At 43.6% G+C, this 21670-nt stretch overlaps 2 protein-coding genes across 3 annotated transcripts in view; both read left to right on the forward strand.

The window, feature by feature from the left end:
* The window catches only part of ulk2 (unc-51 like autophagy activating kinase 2), a 38298-nt gene extending 35688 nt beyond the window's left edge, over positions 1–2610 (forward strand). The window contains exon 27 of the mRNA XM_088615672.1: positions 243–2610. Coding sequence (XP_088471798.1) covers positions 243–313 — 71 coding nt within the window. The 3' untranslated portion in view covers positions 314–2610. The remainder of the gene's footprint in view (positions 1–242) is intronic.
* A 3051-nt stretch (positions 2611–5661) lies between these two features.
* LOC148643425 (aldehyde dehydrogenase family 3 member A2-like) lies at positions 5662–21050 on the forward strand. 2 transcript variants are annotated; one of them, XM_088615677.1, is made up of 12 exons: positions 5662–5877; positions 6744–6762; positions 7449–7612; positions 8510–8741; positions 11376–11461; positions 12397–12605; positions 12991–13108; positions 13437–13578; positions 14086–14252; positions 14735–14834; positions 15711–15949; positions 18917–21050. In XM_088615677.1, exons 3-12 carry the CDS (start codon positions 7451–7453, stop codon positions 18929–18931), a joined length of 1470 nt encoding a protein of 489 aa, XP_088471803.1. In that variant the 5' UTR covers positions 5662–5877; positions 6744–6762; positions 7449–7450; the 3' UTR covers positions 18932–21050. The 2 variants fall into 2 exon arrangements, with proteins under 2 accessions (XP_088471803.1, XP_088471802.1); XM_088615676.1 differs by lacking the exon at positions 6744–6762.
* Positions 21051–21670: the final 620 nt, after the last annotated feature.

Here is a 21670-nt window from a genome sequence, read left to right on the forward strand (position 1 = left end):
TCTCTTCTTGTCCTCCGCAGGGGTGTGGGCCCGGCTGTGCGGTATTGAACTGGCTGTGCAGGTCGATGCACGGGCGGGTCAGGATTCTGCTGTCCCTTTCAGAGCGATCTGCTCTGCAAACTCCTAGGATCCACAGCACCGCTGTTTTTCCATGGTTAAATAGGCTGTTTTGTTTTTGCTCCCCTGCTTGTGCACGTGGGGTTTGCAGGTGTCTGACTTTCCTCTGCCTGTTGCGTTTGCAGACAAGGCCAGCGTGGAGCGCCGGATCTCCGCTCTCTGCTGCTGCACGGTAGCTCTGTACGAACAGCCCTGAGGGACCACCCACCTTGCCTGACAGGGGACCACTTCACATCTGGGCAGCGGCAACAGGGACAGCATTGAGGAAAAGGAATCCCAAGTTCTTTTGTAGCTGTTTCAGCACCTTTTAAGTTTGTTTTTAAAACTGAAGAGCAAATAGTGTTATTTCTTACTGCGATAGGGCCTTACTGCCCAAGCAGGAGAGATGAACAACCTGACTACCAAAGAAATGGAAGAGGGGGAGAAGTCCTGGAGGCGAAAGAAACCCCTTTTCTATGCTCCAGAAAGCAACTTCCACCATTCAGGAACTTCAGAGGCAAATTAGAGGACAAACGGATCAAAATTCGACATGATTTTAAATCATCCTGATGAAGTTCACTCACAACGGAGGACTTTACAACGTTCAACGTTTTATTACATTTCTTATTGTAACTGTTGCTATTGTTCTTCTTATTGCAATTATTTATTTGTTCAGGGGATTAAATCAGCTGTTTTCAAGGGATGGCAAGGAGGTCAACTTGCCTGTTTGACATCCCTGGATCTGAGAAAATCGACACAAGTCTGAACTGTTACTCCTGAAGGAAAAAAATAGAAAATGACTGACTTGGGAGTAAGGTGTGCACACACATGCTCACAAGGTGAGTGTGATGAGTTGCAGGGGAGTATGTAAATTTGTAATTAGTGTTTTTTTTTGTTACCAAGATGCACTTTATTATTGATGAAGAGGAGGAAATCAGTGGACAGTTGTCCTTAGTTGGACAGATTTGGTATTCAGCTGGGTTTTGGGGGAGTAGCAGGGGTGGAACAACAAACCCCTGAGCAACAGCCTCACCGCACGCAACTGTACAACACACAGGCTGACTTGAAAAACTGTTGTGACATTTGTGGGACTTGAAATATTCCTTGAGTCGCCAAGATCAAGGATAAATACCAGTCTTCCCGACTGGCAGTTACGCTGAAATCCCTGATTTGGGAAAATGGGGAATTAAAGAAACACATTTTGAAAATGAACTTTTTTTTTTTCTTCCTGAAGTGGTTTCAGTGCAGGTACAGTAATTCTGGAGCGGGCTCAAGTCTTATCCTGGAGATCTTGCTCCCAATTTGAATCAAAATATTCATATTACTTGAGTACAGTAGTTGCTTTTTGTTTAAGATGGAAGATTTTTTTTTTTAATGTTAATACTGTAGTTTTTAATCTTTTGTTTTTCAAAGCAATTAAGTGTTTGCAACATGTAAATATTTGAATGTTGTGCATGTGACTTTCCTGGATGAGTGCGCGAGCTGTGTGAATTTGGAGACCGTGAGTGTTGCTATCGGATGCGCTGTCTTTTTCGTGGAAGAGCACAAACATTTCACAGATGAATGACTTTCACTGTTGCTGTTACTGCCATGGTGTTACTTGAACGCAGCTGCAGGCTGTGAGGAGAGGGGGGAGCTGGGCGTTGGATCCGGACCTTGACAAGGGCGATTTCCGAAATTCTTCCAAGGAGTAGGTCCGATGAGGGGCGATGTGCTTTCCAAACAAAGGAATGTTTGATTCTGAAACAATAAGCAGATGCTTGTGGCAGTATTACCATGACAGTACCCGGGAGGTATGCACCAGGGCCTGTTCAGAAATAAATTCCTCTGTAAGGAATGTACAGATGGGCGTTAAAAGGCAGTTGACTGGAGAACAGCTTTCTCTCCCCTGGAAGTGTGAATGTTGCCTGGTGTTACACTGTAACACTGCAGCACAACTTACAGTAATGGCAGGTTCTTCCCTTACTGTACTTTTTACAACGTCTCTGTTTCTGTAATTGACCTGATCTACAAACCAGCCCTTCCCCCAGCTTGAGATCACCCCAAACCACAAAAGGCCTTGTCTATAAAATTAATACATTGTTAGAAACTCGCGTCCTCTGTACAGTTTTAGCACAATCCCATGCTTATCATAATATCATTTGTAGTGTAGATAACCTAGCCACACTTTAAGATATACTGAATAAGGTACTGTAAGATGGGCCAAGTGGCCTCCTCGTTTATAACCGTCCTGGTCTCCCAGCTCACGCACACCGAGGCATTAAACACCTGGAAGATTTAGTGTAAAAGCAGGCAGTACCAAGCACGGCTTCCATCTCTGATGTGATGAACAAACCACGTTTTCACACCTTGGTACTGCGTGCTCGAGACTTTTTATTCCATAGAGTTTCCCAAGCGGTCACTCTTGAAAGTGCAAATGTTTTAAATGATTATCCGTTTACACCTGAGGCATTTCTTTGCTCTGTTGTGAACCTCAAAACTGCAGCCTTTGGCAATTAAAAAGAAAGCCTGGAACCCTGCGTTTAAAAATGTGTTTTTACTCTCTTCAGTCGGGGAGCCGGTTTTAAACTGTAAGCCCTCCTGGCGTGTCCTCTCGAACCCACTGGCCGACTTGTCGGTTCTGTCTGGATGGGGTTTTTGATTTGTCTTTCAAGCTCTCGGTGCTTTATCCTTCCAGGCCTTAAGCATTGCTCCACTGCTGCCTGCATTTCCAATTTCTGATCGCCCGTGTATCAAAATCTACTTCAATACGTTTAAAGGGACTTCCTGGCATTTTCAAGGCACGAAGCACAGGAAAAAAGAAAACGGACCTCAAGACTGCAGATAACGTGGCTGAAGGTCGCTAATGGTTGCATTGTGACTTGATGCAAAAATTAGCCTTGTTGGCTTTTAATTTTTCGCCTTAAAGAATTAAAAAGCCTTGATGGGCTTATACTCTTCTATGAATGTAAGGCTCTCATTTTGTGTGCAGATAGGCCTCTGACGATGTGATGTTACCCCAAAAAATAACCTGCTGTCCCTATGGCATAGTGTATTTATCACTTGAATTGAGAATAAACCCCCTCCACATGCAGAGTGGGAATTTTATGACTGGGGCAGAGGCAGGGAGTGGATTTAATTGGCTCTGGCCCTGTAGGCCCACTGCTGGTCCATGTCTCAAATCTGTGTGGAGGGTGTCCTGCAGTGCAGACATGGAGATTTCCATGCCATGTTCTTCTTGAAGAATTTGAATATCGGCAGTAGTGATCAATTTGCCTCCGCATATCCAGAGTAGGTCAAGACCTTGGCAAGGATAATCGTCAGTAATGGATGGACTTGGCTATTACCTTGACCTGTGTATATGAAATCTTTCTGCCACCAGATGATATCTAATATCTTCAGTGTTTGATTCTCCTACTTACCACAGCGGGAGTACAATATACATTTTTGTAAGAATGCTTCAAGGGAGAATTTAAATCACTTTTATTTTTCCTACTGTGAATGTGCAATCTGCTGTGGCTCTAGTCATTTATTCAGGTGTGTGGAGTTTTTTTTTAATTCTCTCCCAATAAAATTGAAAGATTAGTAATTGCTTTAGGCATAGTTAAACCAGATAGTTCAAGCTGGTAGCTGCGTTAGCATGCGTAGGTCGCAGAGGAACAAGTAATAGGTTTATTCCATGCTGAAAACAGAATTTAGCATTCTGTTTTCAGCATGGAAGAAAGAAAACACGTTTCGGGCGTGGAGCCTTCTTCAGGTGTGAGCTGAAGAAGGCTCCATGGCCGAAACGTTGTTTCTTCTCTTTTCAGCATGGAATAAACCTATTACTTGTTCCATTATACCAGATATGTAATTATATTGCTATATAAACTGCTGATATAATGTCATCGCTGATATAGCCAGAATCAAAACAAGAATCTGAGCCTCTTGACCTGGAAGATTATTTTTTTTAATCTATTTAAATTAGCTTCTTTTGTTCTTCTTTTTTGGGAAACTCAAAAATGATCTCTCGGCACTTGAGTAAAATGGTATCGGAAAGGGCGATTGAGACTTATTTAGTTTCCAGTGTTTGTCCTGTTCAGTTGCTACCTCTCCTGCATGTCATTCCCATGTTTCTCATCCGTACTTCCGAGAAGGTAGTGATTTCCATCTCTTTTGAAGCTTAAGTAGACGAAGGCACGGGCCGCCTTGCATCAATACAGAACACCCGCTCACTTCCGGAATTCCTCAGGATACCCCATTTCCTGAAGAGCGTTGCACAAATGAACCCAGGTTCTACCCTGATTTGTGAAAGTTACGTGCGATCAGTCCGACTCCAGTGCAGCACAGAACGAGCTGGAGTCAGGTGACAAAGCCATTAGAAACAACCCGAGACTCCTGTGCGCAAATGATGTCTGTGTAGAATGGCCTGTATGTGCATTTGATTTACATTTAATAAACCAAAACATCACGATAAATGCTCGCTATTGTTATTTCTACGTTTTCCCCGTTTTAATAGTTCACATGTATAACCAAATAAATTGCTTGATTTGCAAGGTTTGTAACAAGAAACAAAAATAATTTGCGTGAGTCTTCATCCAAAAGTACTCCCAGCATTGTTTCGGTTTGTGGATTGCTTTGCATCCTTCACGAAAACAATATTTTTGAAAGAACAGAATACACTAAAGATGCAATTACCGACATTTTAATTACAGACAACATCTTACAAAGAAGAAATTAAGCTAACATTTTAAAAAATCATGCATAATTAAGCATACAATTAATTTCCTGCAGTTATTTTTGACATCGACTGTCTCTTTCTGCAAGACCAACTTAAAAACAATTGTGAAAAGCTATATCCAGAGAGGACTGTATACATATCACCAAAGCTACCCAGTTCTAAAAGGCACTTAGAACGTAATTGGTTTATTATTTGTTTGGATGCTACTTTTTATCCAGTGGTTTACGGTAACCAAGATTACAATTACCCGTTTTTACCAGCACATTTTGGCACCTGCTTATAAAGCTGGTCTCGCACAGTCTCGCCATATAGGAAGTTAACCCAAAGACCAGTCACCATCAGTGTCTGGAGAGACAAATTACCACATTTCATTAAATACTAGAGGTTAAATGGTCGCTTTCGAAATTGCTATCGTACAACCAATTCGAAAATGAGGTCATTCTTAACACCCCCTTCCTTGTCACCCCCTACCTTATCAAGTCTAATGATTTGTTTACAAAAAGAAATGATAATTTACCATCTCCTACATACATTGCATTCTGCACGCAGCTGGAAGTAAACAAGCAAAAAAATCAATGGTTGGCTTAAGCGTTTAGCTATAACGGTTCACAAAGGAATTCGTGGCAACGTTCGTGGCAACAGTTTGTTACTGTAGTTCTCCCCGACAATACACCATTGTTTTGGCGTATGAATAATGGGTTTATCCATTCTGTTTGTTTGGCGAAAAAGTTACTAACGCTGATCTTAAACTACTGTTGTTACTTAGAAACGCCTGTTTTTCAGGCCCTGTCTGTGATCGACACGGGCCTGAGCCAATGACTCGCCTGCTTGCACTCAAGATGGCGAACCGAGTGACGTCGGTGTAGCCGCCTCCCAGAATCGTGGAATTCACTGTTACGGTTTGTTTAAACGTGATGTAATCTGAATATCGGTGCTTCCACCCATTGTCGGTCAAGGTTTGAAGGTGGTACAGGCACACACGAACGCTGCGGGACAGTTTTCCCCCCCCCCACAAAACAACAGCCAGGACTTCTCCTGCAGCGACAATAAACTCGGGATTGATTATTCTTCGACTATCTGAGGTAAAAAAAAAGCGGAATTCGTGTTCTCTAATGGATGATATGACTCAAAACCGTTAAAGGCAACTCGGGAAATAGTCTTGCCTCCCCGCTAAGTTTTTTTTATGTGGTAGTAATCTTAACACTCCGAGAAGATGAAGGGTTGTGAATGTCTATCTTTGCGGCTTTAGTTTGTCTACCTTTTATACGTTTGTAAGAGGCGGATTGCTAAATCAATGCATTAACATAAGGACGTACTGTAGGTCATAACGGCACTTCTCCTTGTGCAATAAAAAGTGTTCCGCATTTTGCAGACTTCTCTCTTCCCGTTGTCCGGCAGTGTACAGGAGCTAACATTATGAGTACCGATATATCTGTCAGCTTGATGAACGTGTTTAATTTTTGATGTCAAAGATTAAAGCTCGTTTTCTAATTTGTAAACTTTTTTTCAGGGTTTTTGTACTAATCTGGCAAATGACATCATTTTTTTTCTGTCCTGTGCTATAAATAAGTTACACCATAATAAGTCTGTGTATTGTATATTTCTGTGAAATTATTATTTTTACGGGACGTTATGCCACATGAACTCTTCCTACAGCCTGTAGACTACATAGCGGTAGGAACAAGCCTACGTCATTCTGGTGAAGAACAGGGAATATAGCTGTCAGGTGATTTGCAGGTAAAGCAGGAAGAAAGTGACTTTACGCTCTCTCGACAGAGAATCCAGTTTTAGAGATTCTGCAGTGCTCACAAAAGTTATTAAAAAAAAGATAGATCTGTACGTCTGAGAAAATAATTTCAGCTGATTTTAATTGTGGCAGCAAGTCTCGAATTTATGCAAAACAGAAAGCTTGTACACTATTAATAAAGCTGGATATTAATTTGCCTTTGCCTTTGGAGAGGTATCAGGTTCTCTTTAGTGTACAAATGAAAAGACGTGCATTGAATTACAAAGTGAAAAGAAAACAGCAGGTGGTTTCCAAAGAATCTCGGTTGAAGAAGTTAGTATGTGCACAAACTGCTTAATCTCCTTGGTGTGTTACATTAATAAGCTCAATATTCCTTATGAACTAGTCTGCTCGAATAGCAAGCCACCTCACTCAAAGCCTTCTTATGGGTTTTCCTCTGTTACAACATCTTCTTTACGCTGTTGGTTTGACAGCTGCCCGTTCTCTGGCAGTACCAGGCTCAATTCCTGTCTTCTAGGACACCCGTGACTCTGCAGTTCCTCACTCTCCTGCAGTATTGGCCAGTGAAGCTGCCCATTGCTGCAAGACTGCAGCTTTTCGAGTGGCCACTCATCTGTCAGATCCTTTGATTTCTTTTATTTGGGTAGTGGAAGTGTGAAACGATTTCCCCAGCCATGCCGTCGAACACGATACCCTGGTTTCTTTCAAGAAACGGCTGGATTGTCCAGTCAGGCCAGGAGGCTCTTCTTTACACAAAAGGTGGTGGGAGTGTGGAACGAACATTCCAGCCCACAGCTGTTGAAGCTGAAATCCTGGTTTCGTTCAAGAAGCACCAGAACGAGGTCTTGAACCCTTTCTTGCGTAAATAAAGGTTCTGTCTGTCATGTTGCCTTGTCCCCCCCCCAGCCATGTCCCGAGAGAAGGAGGCTGTTGACCGAGCGAGGACTGCGTTCCTCACCGGGAGGTCACGACCTCTAGAGTTCAGAGTTCGTCAGCTGAAGGCACTGCAGCGGTTCATCACTGAGCGAGAGAAGGAGATCGCAGCTGCGCTTAAGAAAGACCTCAACAAGGTGAACCAAGATTGCTGCAGGCTGCATCTGCGGGTTGCAGACCTCCGGTTACTGGGAGTTACTGCTCCACTTTCTCCCTGTCTCTAGTATTGTTCACAGGTTGTCTCAGGCTGGTGTTTCCCAATTGTGGTGCTGGAATATCCCTGTCTGTTCAGGTTTGCATTCCAGCTGAACTTTGACAGTTTGTCTCATCAAGCTTTTCAGTTGAACTGTTTGTTATTAAAACTGTTTCAGTTTGCAAATCGTTGAACGAGATTAGATATTAGCATGAAACCTGCTGCGTTTCAGCTCTCCTTTCACTAAGGCCTGTGTCAGTGATACAGCTGAATTTAACCAGAAGGCCCATGCAGCACTGAGAACACTTGTTTGACAGCCCTTTGTCTCACAAGTTGTGGAGGTGATAGAGTTAGAGATCAAGAGTGGTTTAGAAAGCTATAGGGGAGCAACAGTTTGAAAGAAAGTTGAAACTACAGTGTGATGGAGTGCAGAAAAGAGTGAAATTCAAGTGGCTTTCATTAAGATCTCTGTTGGAATGAAAATCACAAGGGTACTCTCGAGCCTAGATTGGAAAATGCCGCCTTAGACTAGATGAAAAGGTTTGTATCCTTCCCTGCAAAAAAAGTAAAAATAATTGTGGTTTCACTGTATGTTTATGCAGAGTGCATTGGGATGTCCTATTATTCAGTCATTGAGCTATGTCTGAAATATTCCTTAAGTTCTCTTTTCACAGCAGTATAGTTATTGATCCTATTTGAAGAGCCTCAAAAGGCTTTGTGCTCTATTAATCTTATCTAGCCAGCTTGATATGTGTTGCACTGTTGCTTTTAGAGCTCCAGGTATATGTAAGACAAAAGAGCATGTGTACGCCTGCCGGTGAAAACGCTGTGGTCTGTGCAGAGCCAGTTTGCTACCCCCCTGTACGAGCTGATGGGCCTGGAGGCAGAGATCGCTCTGACCCTGGAGAGGCTGGCGGAGTGGGCAGCCCCCCGGCCAGTGGAGAAGACCCTCCTCACGCTGTCCGACCAGGTCTACATCCAGCCTGAGCCCCTGGGGGTGGTGCTGGTCATCGGGGCCTGGAACTATCCCATGGCCGTCACTATCCAGCCCCTCATCGGGGCCATCGCCGCCGGTAAGCAGAGAACGCCGCCCTCGTTGCTGTGGCTGTGTAGAGTAGGGCTGTGAGGTTGCATCTACACTGGGGAAAGAAGTACTGGTTCCTGTATTTGTTTTATCCTTAGGTTGGTGTACTGACTTCGTTTTTTCATGTTTTTGTGCAAAGGTTTGCTAATAAATGTTAAAAGCAAAATACAGGTTGGGGTTCCCTGTTCATGCATAGCCTGACCATTTAACAAACTTGGGTTCAGCAGTTTCGACAAGGCCAATTCAAATTTGATAATGAAGGCATTCAATTAGATCGTCTTCTAAACCTGCAGTAAAGTAGAATAACAAAAGCCGCCTGGGGCAAATGGGATAGGAGGGCATCCTCGTACACACTGTGTAGCATTTCTGCAAGGGCGGGCATGGACTGAAGGGAGGGCAGGAGGCAATGAGTCATGCTTGTTTGCTCTTTTGTACCTTAGCGTTTGTTTGCAGGTGTAGTTCTGGGCTGGCTGGCTCAGCACCCCAGCGGTGTATTCCATCTCTTTCTAAAAGAACCCCGACAACTGAAACAAATGTGTTTTTTGAAGCTCCTGTACGGACATTTAACAATAGTTTTATAGCACTAAAGTTATCAATTTTAAAACCATTTTGTACTCTTAGGGTCCACAAATTATTCTTCAGTTTAAATTACCTGACTAGTTCTACATGACCTGTATGAAATGAAAAAGTGGCCTCTTCCTCATGCAGACCTGAAGGAAATGGAACAATTTAGTGCCGATCCAACGTGTTAATAAGGTACTACACACTGTTTTGATTTGTTAATTTTGCTTTACTTTCAAGGGCTGTGAAGGTGACAAAGGAGGTGAGGTCAGAGGTGAGATGTCACTGCGTTGTGCAGTGCACTGCATTGACACAACCGGGTGAAAATAATCACTGGGGAGTGAGTTTGCACACAATTTGCTGTAAATGAATTATGAAAGGTTAGGTCACACAGTACATTACATAAATGCGCAGAATGTTGCTTTGTTAATGTGCCTTTATTAAATCTGTGTATTATTTGCAGAATGTGTGCAAGTGATTAGCTAAATGATATGCACTGTATGCAGGAGCTGGGGTGCACGGCTTTTGTAGATGAAAGAAATCCTTGAATTGTGGTTTGTGAAGTTTGCGTCTGTATTTATACTCCCCCCCCCCTCCCCGCCAAAACCCTTTGTTTTCTTTTTATTCGTATGATATGTAAATGTGGAATTGAAATGAGATAGCTTAACGAGATCAGAATCTTGTAGGCAGGCTTGTTTTGCGGCCTTTGGCATACTTTTGGTTTACTATCCCGAACCAAAAGCCGTTACATGAACTTTGTGCGATAGGGTAAAGCAGCGAACAACAGATTCAGTTTGTGCTTTCTGCTCTCATTGTTACGCTTTGTTATGCATTGTTGAGAGTTGCAAAGGTTGAGAAAATGAGAGGCACTGGGAGGTCTAAAATCCCTTAATCCTTTTAAACAGGACTTGTTAGGATAGGGTGTCCATGCAGTTTCCTGAATTTCTTTAACTGTTGAAATACTGCAGCCTTCACTGTTTTACTGTCTGGAAGGCCTCTCACCCAGTGCTCTTATCATTGCTTTTAGAGCTACAAGGTTACTGTCATTCACTTGGGGAGAGAGGATCAAGCCCCGGCATATTGCCTGATAAAAGGGGCAGATTGGAAGTAATGCTGTGTCATTCTCTTAAAGAGACTGTCACTCTTTTTCCACTAGATTTACTAGTTTAAACAAAATGAGCTGTGTAGAGCAGAGGAGATCAGGTCTGCAAAATAAGACCATGTCTACATAGTTAACATTGCGGTTCAAGTGGATTACATAATGTAATATTCACTAAAGAGGTCCTACACTAAACTATATATAAAGTAGTTCTTATTTAAAGTTGGACACACTCGAGGGCAAAGAGTTCAGATTTCAGGGGGAGTTAATGACCAGTAAGAAGGGTTGAATCCAGAAGTGTTTTTTCCAAATCTGGCAAACTATTAGCTGAAACACTCAGAGCAGAACATTTGAGGACGCTTTTCCACTTCCTTTACGTGGTAGAGGGTTGAGCTGATGTTGAATCAATCTTTTCACTTCCTTTTTTTACTATCTAGTGGCAAGAAGTAAGTTAGGGGCTCCTGATATTTTTTCTTGCAGTCACTTAGGTTCAGATGAGGTGCTACACAAAATGGCAGTTATCTGAATTGTTTGTTTTCAGCAAGCATAGACTCAGCCTGTTGTAATTCCTTTCCTCCCCACCTAGAGCTGGTGTTTTGTTCACTATGGCTGCTGTCGCATCATCCAGGTGGGGCTGCACACTGGTGGTGGTGGAGGGGATCCCCATTACCTGTAAAGCATTTTGTGTGGAGTGTCCAGAAAAGTACTATATAAGTGTAAGGAATTATTATCATTACCACTTATTAGTCATATAAAAGGTGCGAACTGTATCAAAACGTGGTTAAGTTTGCTCTTACTAAAACAGTTTTGTCCTTAGAAGGAGAAGGAAGGAAGGAATGAAGTCAGTGTCAAACTGTAATGTTTGGTGACAGGACAGCGCAACCTGGTGGCTGGATTTTAAAACTGCGCCGTGGATGCTTGCACTTTCTCTCGTTTCAAACCCTGGCTTTTCCTTTCCTTCAGGCAATGCAGCTGTGTTGAAGCCGTCGGAGGTGAGCACGCACACTGCAAAGATGATGGAGGATCTGCTCCCTCTGTACCTTGACAAGGTAAATTCTCCCCCCCTCTATGTTGCAGGTGTGTTCTGTGCTTCTCTCTTTTGTTTGTGTTTAATGCTGTTGACTGTTGATACCTGCATAAATGCAATACAGCATTGCTTTGCTCTGCTTCTTTTAGCTCTGAAGCATGGATTTGCCATAGTGCTTTTTGTCCCGGCCATTATATATATTACTCCAAATACACCAGTACAATACAAATACACTAAAAGCTGACTTTGGGTCTGTGATACTCATGCAAAGCCGGGTGGAGGCAACTAAGGCACGCTCACTGCAGGCAACAGTCATTCATCCTGCTATGATTTGTCCCGAAGGCAAAACGTAATGAGAAGCGGCTCACAATCTGTCGTGCAAAGCGTATTTTTACTGTAGGGCAGGGCCAGCACCAGGTGCAATTGCTCATCAAAGAGCAGCCTCAAGACCCCCAGGCCTGGCTGACATAGCCCCTCCCACCAGCCTCACCGCGCCGCCACGCTGGAGCAGTGAAGAGAGCTGGTGCACCCTCTCCACCAGCTGTGACTGAATTTCTTCATATTTTCCCATTTTTTCTGTATATGTAACTATGTAACTAAAAAATAACTACAGTAGGTCTCTGTAAATAATCGCAGCCCTGAGTCTGGGGTTCTGTCTGTGTGGAGTTTGTATGTTCTCCCCATGTTTGCGTAGGATTCCTCTAGGTACTCTGATTTCCAAAGACATGCTGGTAGGCTTAAGGGGAGCTGCAGTCCCAATTTCTCAAAATGGTTATTAAATCTCAGTAGCAGAATAAATTCATTGACAATCTAGAAACAATTTACCCATTTCGAATTTGCTGTATTGTGTGGCTTCTAAATATATCCGTCTTTCTGTATTGTCAGTGGCTCTGTTCATGTGATGATCTTTTGTGCAGCGTGTGCTGTGAGGTCTGTGCCTGTGATGCTGTCTCCCAGGAGATGTACCCAGTGGTGACCGGGGGAGTCCCAGAGACCCAGGAGCTCCTGAGGCAGCGCTTCGACCACATCTTCTACACCGGGAACAGCACTGTGGGAAAGCTGGTGATGGAGGCCGCCGCCCGCCACCTCACCCCCGTCACCCTGGAGCTGGGCGGGAAGAGTCCCTGCTACATCGACAAGGCCTGCGACCTGTCTGTCGCCTGCCGGTCAGTTAAACCTCGAATGCCACATGATGGGGCCGTCACTAACTCGGACAGAACGATAACTCCGGGCCCAGGGAGTGCAGTGATGTCCGAGTTGGTGACCGGGCAGGGTAACAGTTAGGGTCAGCTTGAATGTGCCTGCTGAACATTTCTCTCATTCTCTTCTCTAAAAATCAGTGACTTTCACTTACCAAAGGTCATAGAAAGGAGAGCGTAACTTAAACCCAACATCATGCACATTTATTCAGTTTAGCTACTAGAATTAGTGTTTTCAGACTTGCATTTGTTCTCTTAAAGCTGTGATCTTCCTGTTATTTCAGACACCTTGTATTCACATTGTATTATGTCTGATCTTCTCCTTTTCACTCTTCTTGCTTCCTCCCTGTAGCCGGATCACCTGGGGAAAGTTTGTGAACTGTGGTCAGACCTGCATCGCTCCTGACTACATCTTGTGTGACCCCAGCATACAGGACCGAGTGGTGGAGGAGATCAAGAAATCACTCAAGGTGCTTAGCTCTTTTTGTTTTTAAGGGGATGCTGCAAAATAAGCTGTTCTGGGATTGTTGGTCTTGGTACTTTTTATCAGCATAGTAGTGAAAAAGAGGTCGCAGAACCTTTTTATGGTCTGGACAATACCGCAGTAGCAGTCTGCAACACTATTTGGAAGTGGAGCTTTAAAAAACAAACCCTCTTGTTTTAATTGAAGAGCTGTAGGGCCAACAGACATGAAAAGAAGGGGATGACAGTGGAATGAATGAAAACTGGGTTTGATAAAGTCAGAAGAATAATGGAAGGGCTGTGGAAGGTGATGTAAAGTTTTTGTGCCATTTCCAGGAATTCTACGGCGACGACCCCAAGACCTCACAAGATTACGGACGCATCATCAACCAGCGCCATTTCAAAAGAATTCTGTCTCTGCTGGAGGGCTGCACTGTGGTGCTGGGCGGAGAGCACGATGAGTCACAGTGCTACATTGGTAAGAATCTGTTTTGAAGGGAGGTTTACTGGGTTGTGGGTGCTACTATGAGACACTCCTTTACCCAAAGTGAATTACAGGCACCATGCAGTGAGTTATGACTTGTCAACTAATGTTGCAATCCCAGTAGGCCCCTGAATATTGCATGTGGTTTTAGTGAGCATCATGGAGTAGTTATCTTTCCACACTCATAACTGGAAGTCTGTGGATTTAAATCCTGAACAGGGCTTGCTGTTGTACCATCAAATAAGATGCTTCTGCAAGAGTGCTCCGGGAAAATACCCATCATTTTAAATGCGTGAAAAGTCATTTTGGGTACAATTGTCAACCAAATAAATTTGCAATGATTGGTATTCTGTAGGACAGAGCACAAAGAAGACATGTCCAGGTTCAGTGACTGAGTCAGAGCTTCAGCCACTACTTGACTTGTGCAACATCTGGAGTCGCAGGTGTTGTGCCCTGAGCTTGTTCAGTGACGGTGACTCTTTCTCTCCCACACCTCCTGAGCCCCCACTGTCCTGAAGGATGTGACGCCCCAGTCCAAAGTCATGCAGGAGGAGATCTTTGGGCCGGTCCTGCCCATCCTGAGCGCGGGCAGCGTGGACGAGGCCATCCGCTTCATCAACGAGCGAGAGAAGCCACTGGCGCTGTACGTCTTCTCTTTGGACAACAAGGTAACACACGGTGACATTGAACACTGTTCAGTCAGGCAGGATGAGGAAGTTGCTATATGCTTGCCGCTCACCATGAGATGAGCTCTGTCACATTCGACACACTGTGTACATACAATACGAGCCGTGTTAAACAGAAGCCAGGGACGATGGCTGAGCCAGGTCACCACGGTGTTCTCCTTCAGTGTTTTCGACTGGGGACATTCCAGTGAATTGAGGGGTAGCTCAGAAAAAAAAAAACACAAGCAACCTCTTGATTCTAAGCTTCTGAGTGAAATGCAGTTTTTATTGGAAATGGATAAAAATTAAAGTTCCTCACAAAACTTTTGCCCCACTTTTAAACTGTGTGCTGGCTGATATCCGCTGCCCGAGGCCCAGGGCCTGAAATCGGCACGCGCCTCCTGTTCAACACGGCCCGTGAGAAACCGCCGCGGCCCTGTCCTCGTGTCCTCCCCCGTCCCAGCGGCTCTCGCTTCCCGTTTCAGCTGATCAAGAAGGTGATCGCCGAGACGTCCAGCGGAGGGGTGACGGCCAACGACTGTCTGCTGCACTACTCCGTCAGCGCTCTGCCGTTCGGGGGAGTGGGTAAGCGCATTCCTGGGGAAAGAAAGTGTTTACTCAGTGGCTGTTGTCAATTAATACGTTACGCTTATATAGTGCTTTTCTGGACACTCCACTCATAGTGCTTTCCAGGTAATGGGGATCCCCTCCAGCACCACCAGTGTGCAGCCCCACCTGGATGATGCACCAGTACTCTCCTCACACACCAGCTCTCAGTGGGGAGGAGAGCAGAGTGATGAAGCCAGTTCAGAGATGGGGATTATTAGGAGGCCATGATTGGCAAAGGCCAATGGGAAATTTGACCAGGACACCAGCGTTACACCCCTTCTCTTTTCAAGAAACACCCTGGGATTTTTAATGACCACAGAGAGTCGGGACCTCGGTTTTACATCTCATCCGAAAGACGGCGCCTTTTTACAGTATAGTGTCCCTCTCGCTATACTGGGGCATTAGGACTCACACAGACAGCAGTGTGAGCGCCCCCTGCTGGCCCCTCTAACACCTCTTCCAGCAGCAACCTTAGCTTTCCCAGGAGGTCTCCCATCCAGGTACTGACCAGGCTCACACCTGCTGAGCTTCAGTGGGCTGCCAGTTGTGAGTTGCACTGTGATATAGCTTCTGACAAAATGTGCTCGGGGTGTTCAGCACCTCTAACCCAGCAATATTCGTGCGTCTCTTTAACCCCAACTGCAGAGTCTGAACAACAAGTTAGAACGTTGAGAGATACCAAGGTGTCCATTTCCTGTGGGTTGGAGTGTTTGCCTTGTGCCCACTATATTTGACCTATATCTATCAATAGAAGCTCATTTTTCTATCCCATGATAAACTGCCTGCACCCCACTATCGGTCCTGCGGCAGGGAGGACAGCAAAGCTAACGCCGAGTCCGTCTCTTCCTCCAGGCAACAGCGGCATGGGCTGCTACCACGGCAAGCACAGCTTCGACCAGCTGAGCCACCTCCGCGCCTGCCTGATCAAGTCCCTGTCCATGGAGGGCATGAACAAACTGCGCTACCCGCCTCACTCTGCCGACAAGGTCCGCTGGGCTCGGATCCTGATCCTGAAACGGATCAACCTGGGCTGGCTGGGCCGGCTTGGGCTCGTGGCTGTCCTGGCGGTTCTGGCGGCTTTTCTGGTCCAGGTAACGGAATCGGATGTTCCCTCACCCCGTATGGCTCTTGATGGATAGTGTTTTTAAAAAGCGGCATGGTGGCACATTGGTTGGCACTACTGCCTCGCGGTACTGGGGCCCTGGGTTCAGTTGCTGTCTGTGTGGAGTTTGTACGTTCTCCCCATGCTCATGTGGGTTTCCTCCCACACCCCAGAAACATACTGGTACAGTAAGTTACTTGGCTTCTGGGAAAAATGGCCCTGGTGTGGGTGTGCGTCTGGGTGTGCCCCTGCGATGGGCTGGCGTCTCGTCTGGGGTGTACCCTCTCTTGCGCCCGCTGCCTTCTGGGATAGGCTCTGACTCCCCCCTGACCCTGAATTGGAATAATTGGTTGGACAGATGGATAACTTTTACAGTAAACTGTGAAAGCCAATATTGGATAGTCAGTGCTTCTTTACAATTGGCCTCAGTTCTCAGTTCCAAAAATACAACTTTGTTTTACAGAGTCGTGAACTACCTTCACTCTGGGATAAATATGTTTTCAAAAATTGCATTCCTCTATATTTAATAACATGTAATTGTTAAGATGCTTCCCTGCTAGAAAGAAGTTGGAGACGCTATAGTTGAGCATAACCAAGTAATACACAGAAGGCTCTTGTCTTTGAAGGAGAGATTAATGAGGCAGTTTCCTGTTAGGTGGACTGTGAAGGTCTCTCATTGAAGGCATGTTGGCTCCAGGCCTCAGTAATTACAGATTAGGCTAGCAACTGATTCTACTGCATGATGGACAGAGCACTAAGGAACTAAGAGCACTGGAACAGACGAATGGAAAAGGTTTTATTGTATTTTTGTCCTTGGTATCTCTTGGTGGAAAGAAACTTTGCACTTTGGTCAGGAGTTAATCTGACTTTCTTCCCTGAAAGAGGTTAAAGTGCTCCCACAAGCATGGGTCAGCAAACCTGAAGCCTTTATGAATAACTTAGTTTCCATTTAAGTTGTGGTACTGTTAGTAACATGCATTCATACACAGTCAATCATACTGTAGGACTGAGAGCCATTCTTCTGTCTTAGCAGACATTTATTTCTTAAACCACGGTGGACCATTTGTACCAAATCCAGGATTGAAATCCATTATTGTGCTCAGGAGTTTCTCTACTCCTTCCACCCACTGACCACAAATAATTAGGTCATTAAGTACAGAACAGTATCACTACAACATTGTAGAGTTGTGCACTCTCCTTTATTATGCCTTCGATTCTGTGCCAGGCACCCCACAACACAGCGGGTCAGGTGGAAGAGTGAGAAATTGCTTCACCAGTTGAATTTAGGGAGAATTTTAGGAACTTCAGATTGTGCAGGGCCAGAGTGGAGTTTACATTCCTACTCTTACCAAGAGCAACATGGGTCTTTAAAGACCATGTTTCCGGGACCTGTTTAACTTTTCACACAATGGTCAGCACCACCTACAGAACAGTATCCCTGGTGAACAAGCTGGGGCGTGTTATAGAAATTCTGTTCCTGAAAGAGAAGTGCTTTTTCTGCACCAGCAGAGTTTTCCTTAGAGGACTCCCATCCCAGTACTCTCCCAGCCCTGAGATCAGTGGTAGCTTTCCTGCTCAGACACATATCTAACAAGCAGGAGTTTAAGTGAAATATCATGGGAATCGGGGTGAGGTGTTTGCATGATTCCAAGAAATAATTACTGTATTATTTTGTATACAGCTTTTGCTGTATTTTTCTAAGTGTTGCTTTGCTCATGTGACCTAACATGACCAACGTGTTTGGTTTAATTCTATTTCTTATTTTAGTTTTAACTATGTGAGTTGAAAGATAAATGCTGTGAGTAACTTAACAAACCTGATTGTGTCTTTCCTGACAATGTTCTACATTGTTTGTGAAATGTATCCTTCGAATGCTCCACTAGGCCAGTGTGTTCACTGATCAGTGACCCTCTCTTCTGAAATACCTGCACTGAGTATAATTATATATCCCCACTTCACTGCCCTGCTTTGTTCTTTTACCCTTTTTATACTAATGGATCTTCCTTCCAGTGTCTGACAGACTATTGTTAGTCAATTTGGAAAATTGCCACTTCTCTGCATTTCAGTTATTCTGCATTTTCTCAGATCATGCCATCAGCCCCATTCCCCATCCCCCTTCCACTCCCCTGTTTCAAAATGGAAAAACCATGAACCCTAGTAGATAATAATAGTTAATTATTAATAATTCTAATGAATGGCTTCCTTTACAAAAGTGCCCTGTGGAATACCCTAGTAAAAGTACAACTAAATCCTAATAAAGCTTGGAGAGGTTTGGCAGTCTGTGATGCCTTATAAAGCATGGGTTGTTGTGAAGTGTTGATGTTCGAAAATAGCAGTTTGGGTGAAAATCATAAGGGCATAACATCATGAGTGCTGAGTGGTAGCTCTGTGGCTCAGGATCTGCGCCTGTGGCTGGAAGGTTGCAGGTTCAAATCACGCGGCCAGCAGAGGAATCCTACTCCGTTGGGCCCCTGAGTAAGGCCCTTAACCCCAGCTGCCCTGTGGAATACCCTAGTAAAAGTACAACTAAATCCTAATAAAGCTTGGAGAGGTTTGGCAGTCTGTGATGCCTTATAAAGCATGGATTGTTGTGAAGTGTTGATGTTCGAAAATAGCAGTTTGGGTGAAAATCATAAGGGCATAACATCATGAGTGCTGAGTGGTAGCTCTGTGGCTCAGGATCTGCGCCTGTGGCTGGAAGGTTGCAGGTTCAAATCACGCGGCCAGCAGAGGAATCCTACTCCGTTGGGCCCCTGAGCAAGGCCCTTAACCCCAGCTGCTCCAGGGACTGACCCTGCACTCTGACCCCAAACTTCTCTCTCCCTGTCTGTGTGTCTCATGGAGAGCAAGCTGGGGTATGCAAAAAGACAAATTCCTAATGTAAGAAATTGTATATGGCCAATAAAATGATCTTATCTTATCTTAAAGTGTTTTGCTTTTTTCCTGTGTGTTGCAGAGGTTTGTACAGTGAGTCTGCTGTAGCGACAGAAGAGCACTGACCATGAATGTCAAGAGGGACCATGCAGCATGCAAGAGCTTTAATCCAGCTTGCTAGGCTGTGCACCACCAGTGAGCTCCGGAGTCAGTGGTCTGTGTGGAGAAAAAACGAAAAGGGTTCTTAGCTTAGCTGTTTAATCCTACTGATTTCCTTCAATGCAACCAATATGAACTGTTCGTAGATTTCTGACGTGCAATGCTTTCTGAATTGCAACTTTTCTTTTTTAGTTTTTGAAAAAAAAAAACATTGTATTTTCATTACCTCAGAATAATGGAAGCAGTCGGAAAGGCTGAACAGAGACTGATGTTCCACCAATGTGTCGATCACTTCCTGCAACACCTGGCTCCAAAAAAGAACATGGACTGTAACTGTGCTATTCAGTTTTCATGCCAGAATCAACTGTTCGGTGTTATCTCAACATTACATACACCACTGTAAAAAGAGAAGGTTCTGTGAGCAAGACCTTACAAATTCCATGTTAAACATGGTTTGTTATTCTTAAGTGCAAAACTTTGTGTTGGTGTAAAAATGGACGCTGAAGCCCATTAGTGAAATTAAGTTGCTGCAAAAAATCCGTTAGCATTTAATATTTTGCTCTAATATTGCATTTTAACTCTTTTTAGATTACCATTAGGTCTTCCCTGGAGTTATGTGTTAGGGACCATTGTGAAGGATCATATTAATATAGTGAGCATGGACTCAATGCCAAAGATGACTCAATGCCTCTGTGTGTGTTTGGAGGCTGATGTTGAAGACCTGCAGCTGCTGTATGTGACATGGAAACGGACTGAAATCTCAGCGGCGAGTCCATTCACAAACTGCAACAATTGTGCTGCTTTTTAAATTCCACTATGGGTAGCGGAAGGAAGTTGTTAGAGTGTGTCTCATGACTACATCTTTGTCCATTTCACTTTATTTCTGTGGGCCTGAGGCAAGTTCTAATCCTTGCCCAGTTAGTTTCCAAGAAGTTTACACGGGGTGACACAAGTACTTTCTGTGTAAACCAAGAAAGAAAGTTAGTTGACCCAGATATATCCCACTGCTCATTTCTGATACTGAACATTTCCTAAATTTTGCAAGCATGTTTATCGACCTAATAATCAACACTAATGTTTGCACTACAGACTTTTGGAATGCCCCTTTGCTCTTAGTTGTAGTTTTCGCTACAGTAGTGGTAGATAGTGTAGTTTTTAGGAGATTTTTTTAGTAGTTTAGTAGATAGTGTAGATAATGTAGTTTGAGATAGTGTGCAAATCTATCACGTGATACAGATTTTGCCGCTAGTGATGGAAAGTTGTTTAGTGCTCTAGTGCAATGCATGTGCCTTTACTTGTGAAATTGGGATTTCTGATCCACTCAGTATTATAGCTGGACCGTGTAGGCTTTCCATCTGTTAAATAATTTGTCAAACTTGCTTTCAGAATTGCATTGACATGAGTGCGATTGAAAGGCAACCCAGAAACAAAGAAATTACTTGCATTTAGAATATTTGTGATGTAAGAAATATTTAATTTAATGTGCATTTTTTTTCTCTCTGAAAGCTTTCAAAACTGTTTTATTTTTATCCTTTGGACAATGACACAATATTAGCTACTGAATTCAGAATGTATGTTCTCAAATTGATCTCAGCAGGGTTGACTGAATGCATCTTTATTTCAAAGTGGCTGAATATAACTACATTTCACAGCTTTCAGCACTTTATTAATGTTAGTTGTTTTAATTCAGCATAAATAAGACTACTGTTATCATGTTTCATTTTAATGGGATAATACTGTTAGCTTATTTCATAATAACTAACCTTTATAATATGAATAACATTGTTAAAATATTACTCACATTATCTTTAATGATAAATATTAAATCCATACATTATCTCATTACCACAAACTGAACTACAGACAGTTGAATATTTTGCTAATTATGTAAGTGTTTAATTGTTTTTTGTCCGCTGTAAATGAAGGAATTGTTTTATGCTTTACTGGAGACGCAAGCTTAAGTCTCCACAAACAGTAAATGTATGAACTCAGTACTGAAACGTTTTACTTTCCTGTAATGAAGTTAAAATTTTATTGAAATAAAAGTAATACAACCATTTTTGTTCTTATTTATAACTTGATGATGCCTTGCTTGAAGAGTGTCGATGAGAGCAGTTTCAAACGGTATTATTTCATGTTTCATTATTCCTCTCCCACTAGTTGATTCATTTTGGACCCTTATCTCTTCTTATGCAATAATTATGTACTCGGAGAAACATTTTCTTAGCAAGCGACACTAATCCTCCTGTGTTTTCATGGATGGAATTTAATGAGAGGGGACATTTTGCTTATTGAAACTTTGTGTTTATCTGATGTGTTATAATGCTGAGAGACAAACAAGGCTGTTTTTCCAAGAGGAAATCTTGTCGATAACAATGTCTAGATCGGTGTTTCCTTGCAGGAGGCTCGTAGGGGTTGTGTTCACCTGTCTGTTGCAACGTGAGGACAGGGCAGACTCGTAGATCTGTGATCTGCCTACTGCCCAGCTCAACGGCTGTCAGCGGAATTTAGACCCACTCAGCCTGAGATTTTAAATTAGGGTCCTGGAGCTGTAGGCATTTATCTCAAAGCTCTGAATGCGATGCACATCAAGGGGACCATCAATGACCGTCGGTTATCACCGTGCAAATCTCTTGACATCATAAACGTTTGGTTGAACATCTACTTCCAATGTCCT

Source organism: Lepisosteus platostomus, chromosome 22 (assembly GCF_059453375.1).
Source record: "Lepisosteus platostomus isolate fLepPlt1 chromosome 22, fLepPlt1.hap1, whole genome shotgun sequence".
Classification (NCBI taxonomy): Eukaryota; Metazoa; Chordata; class Actinopteri; order Semionotiformes; family Lepisosteidae; genus Lepisosteus; species Lepisosteus platostomus.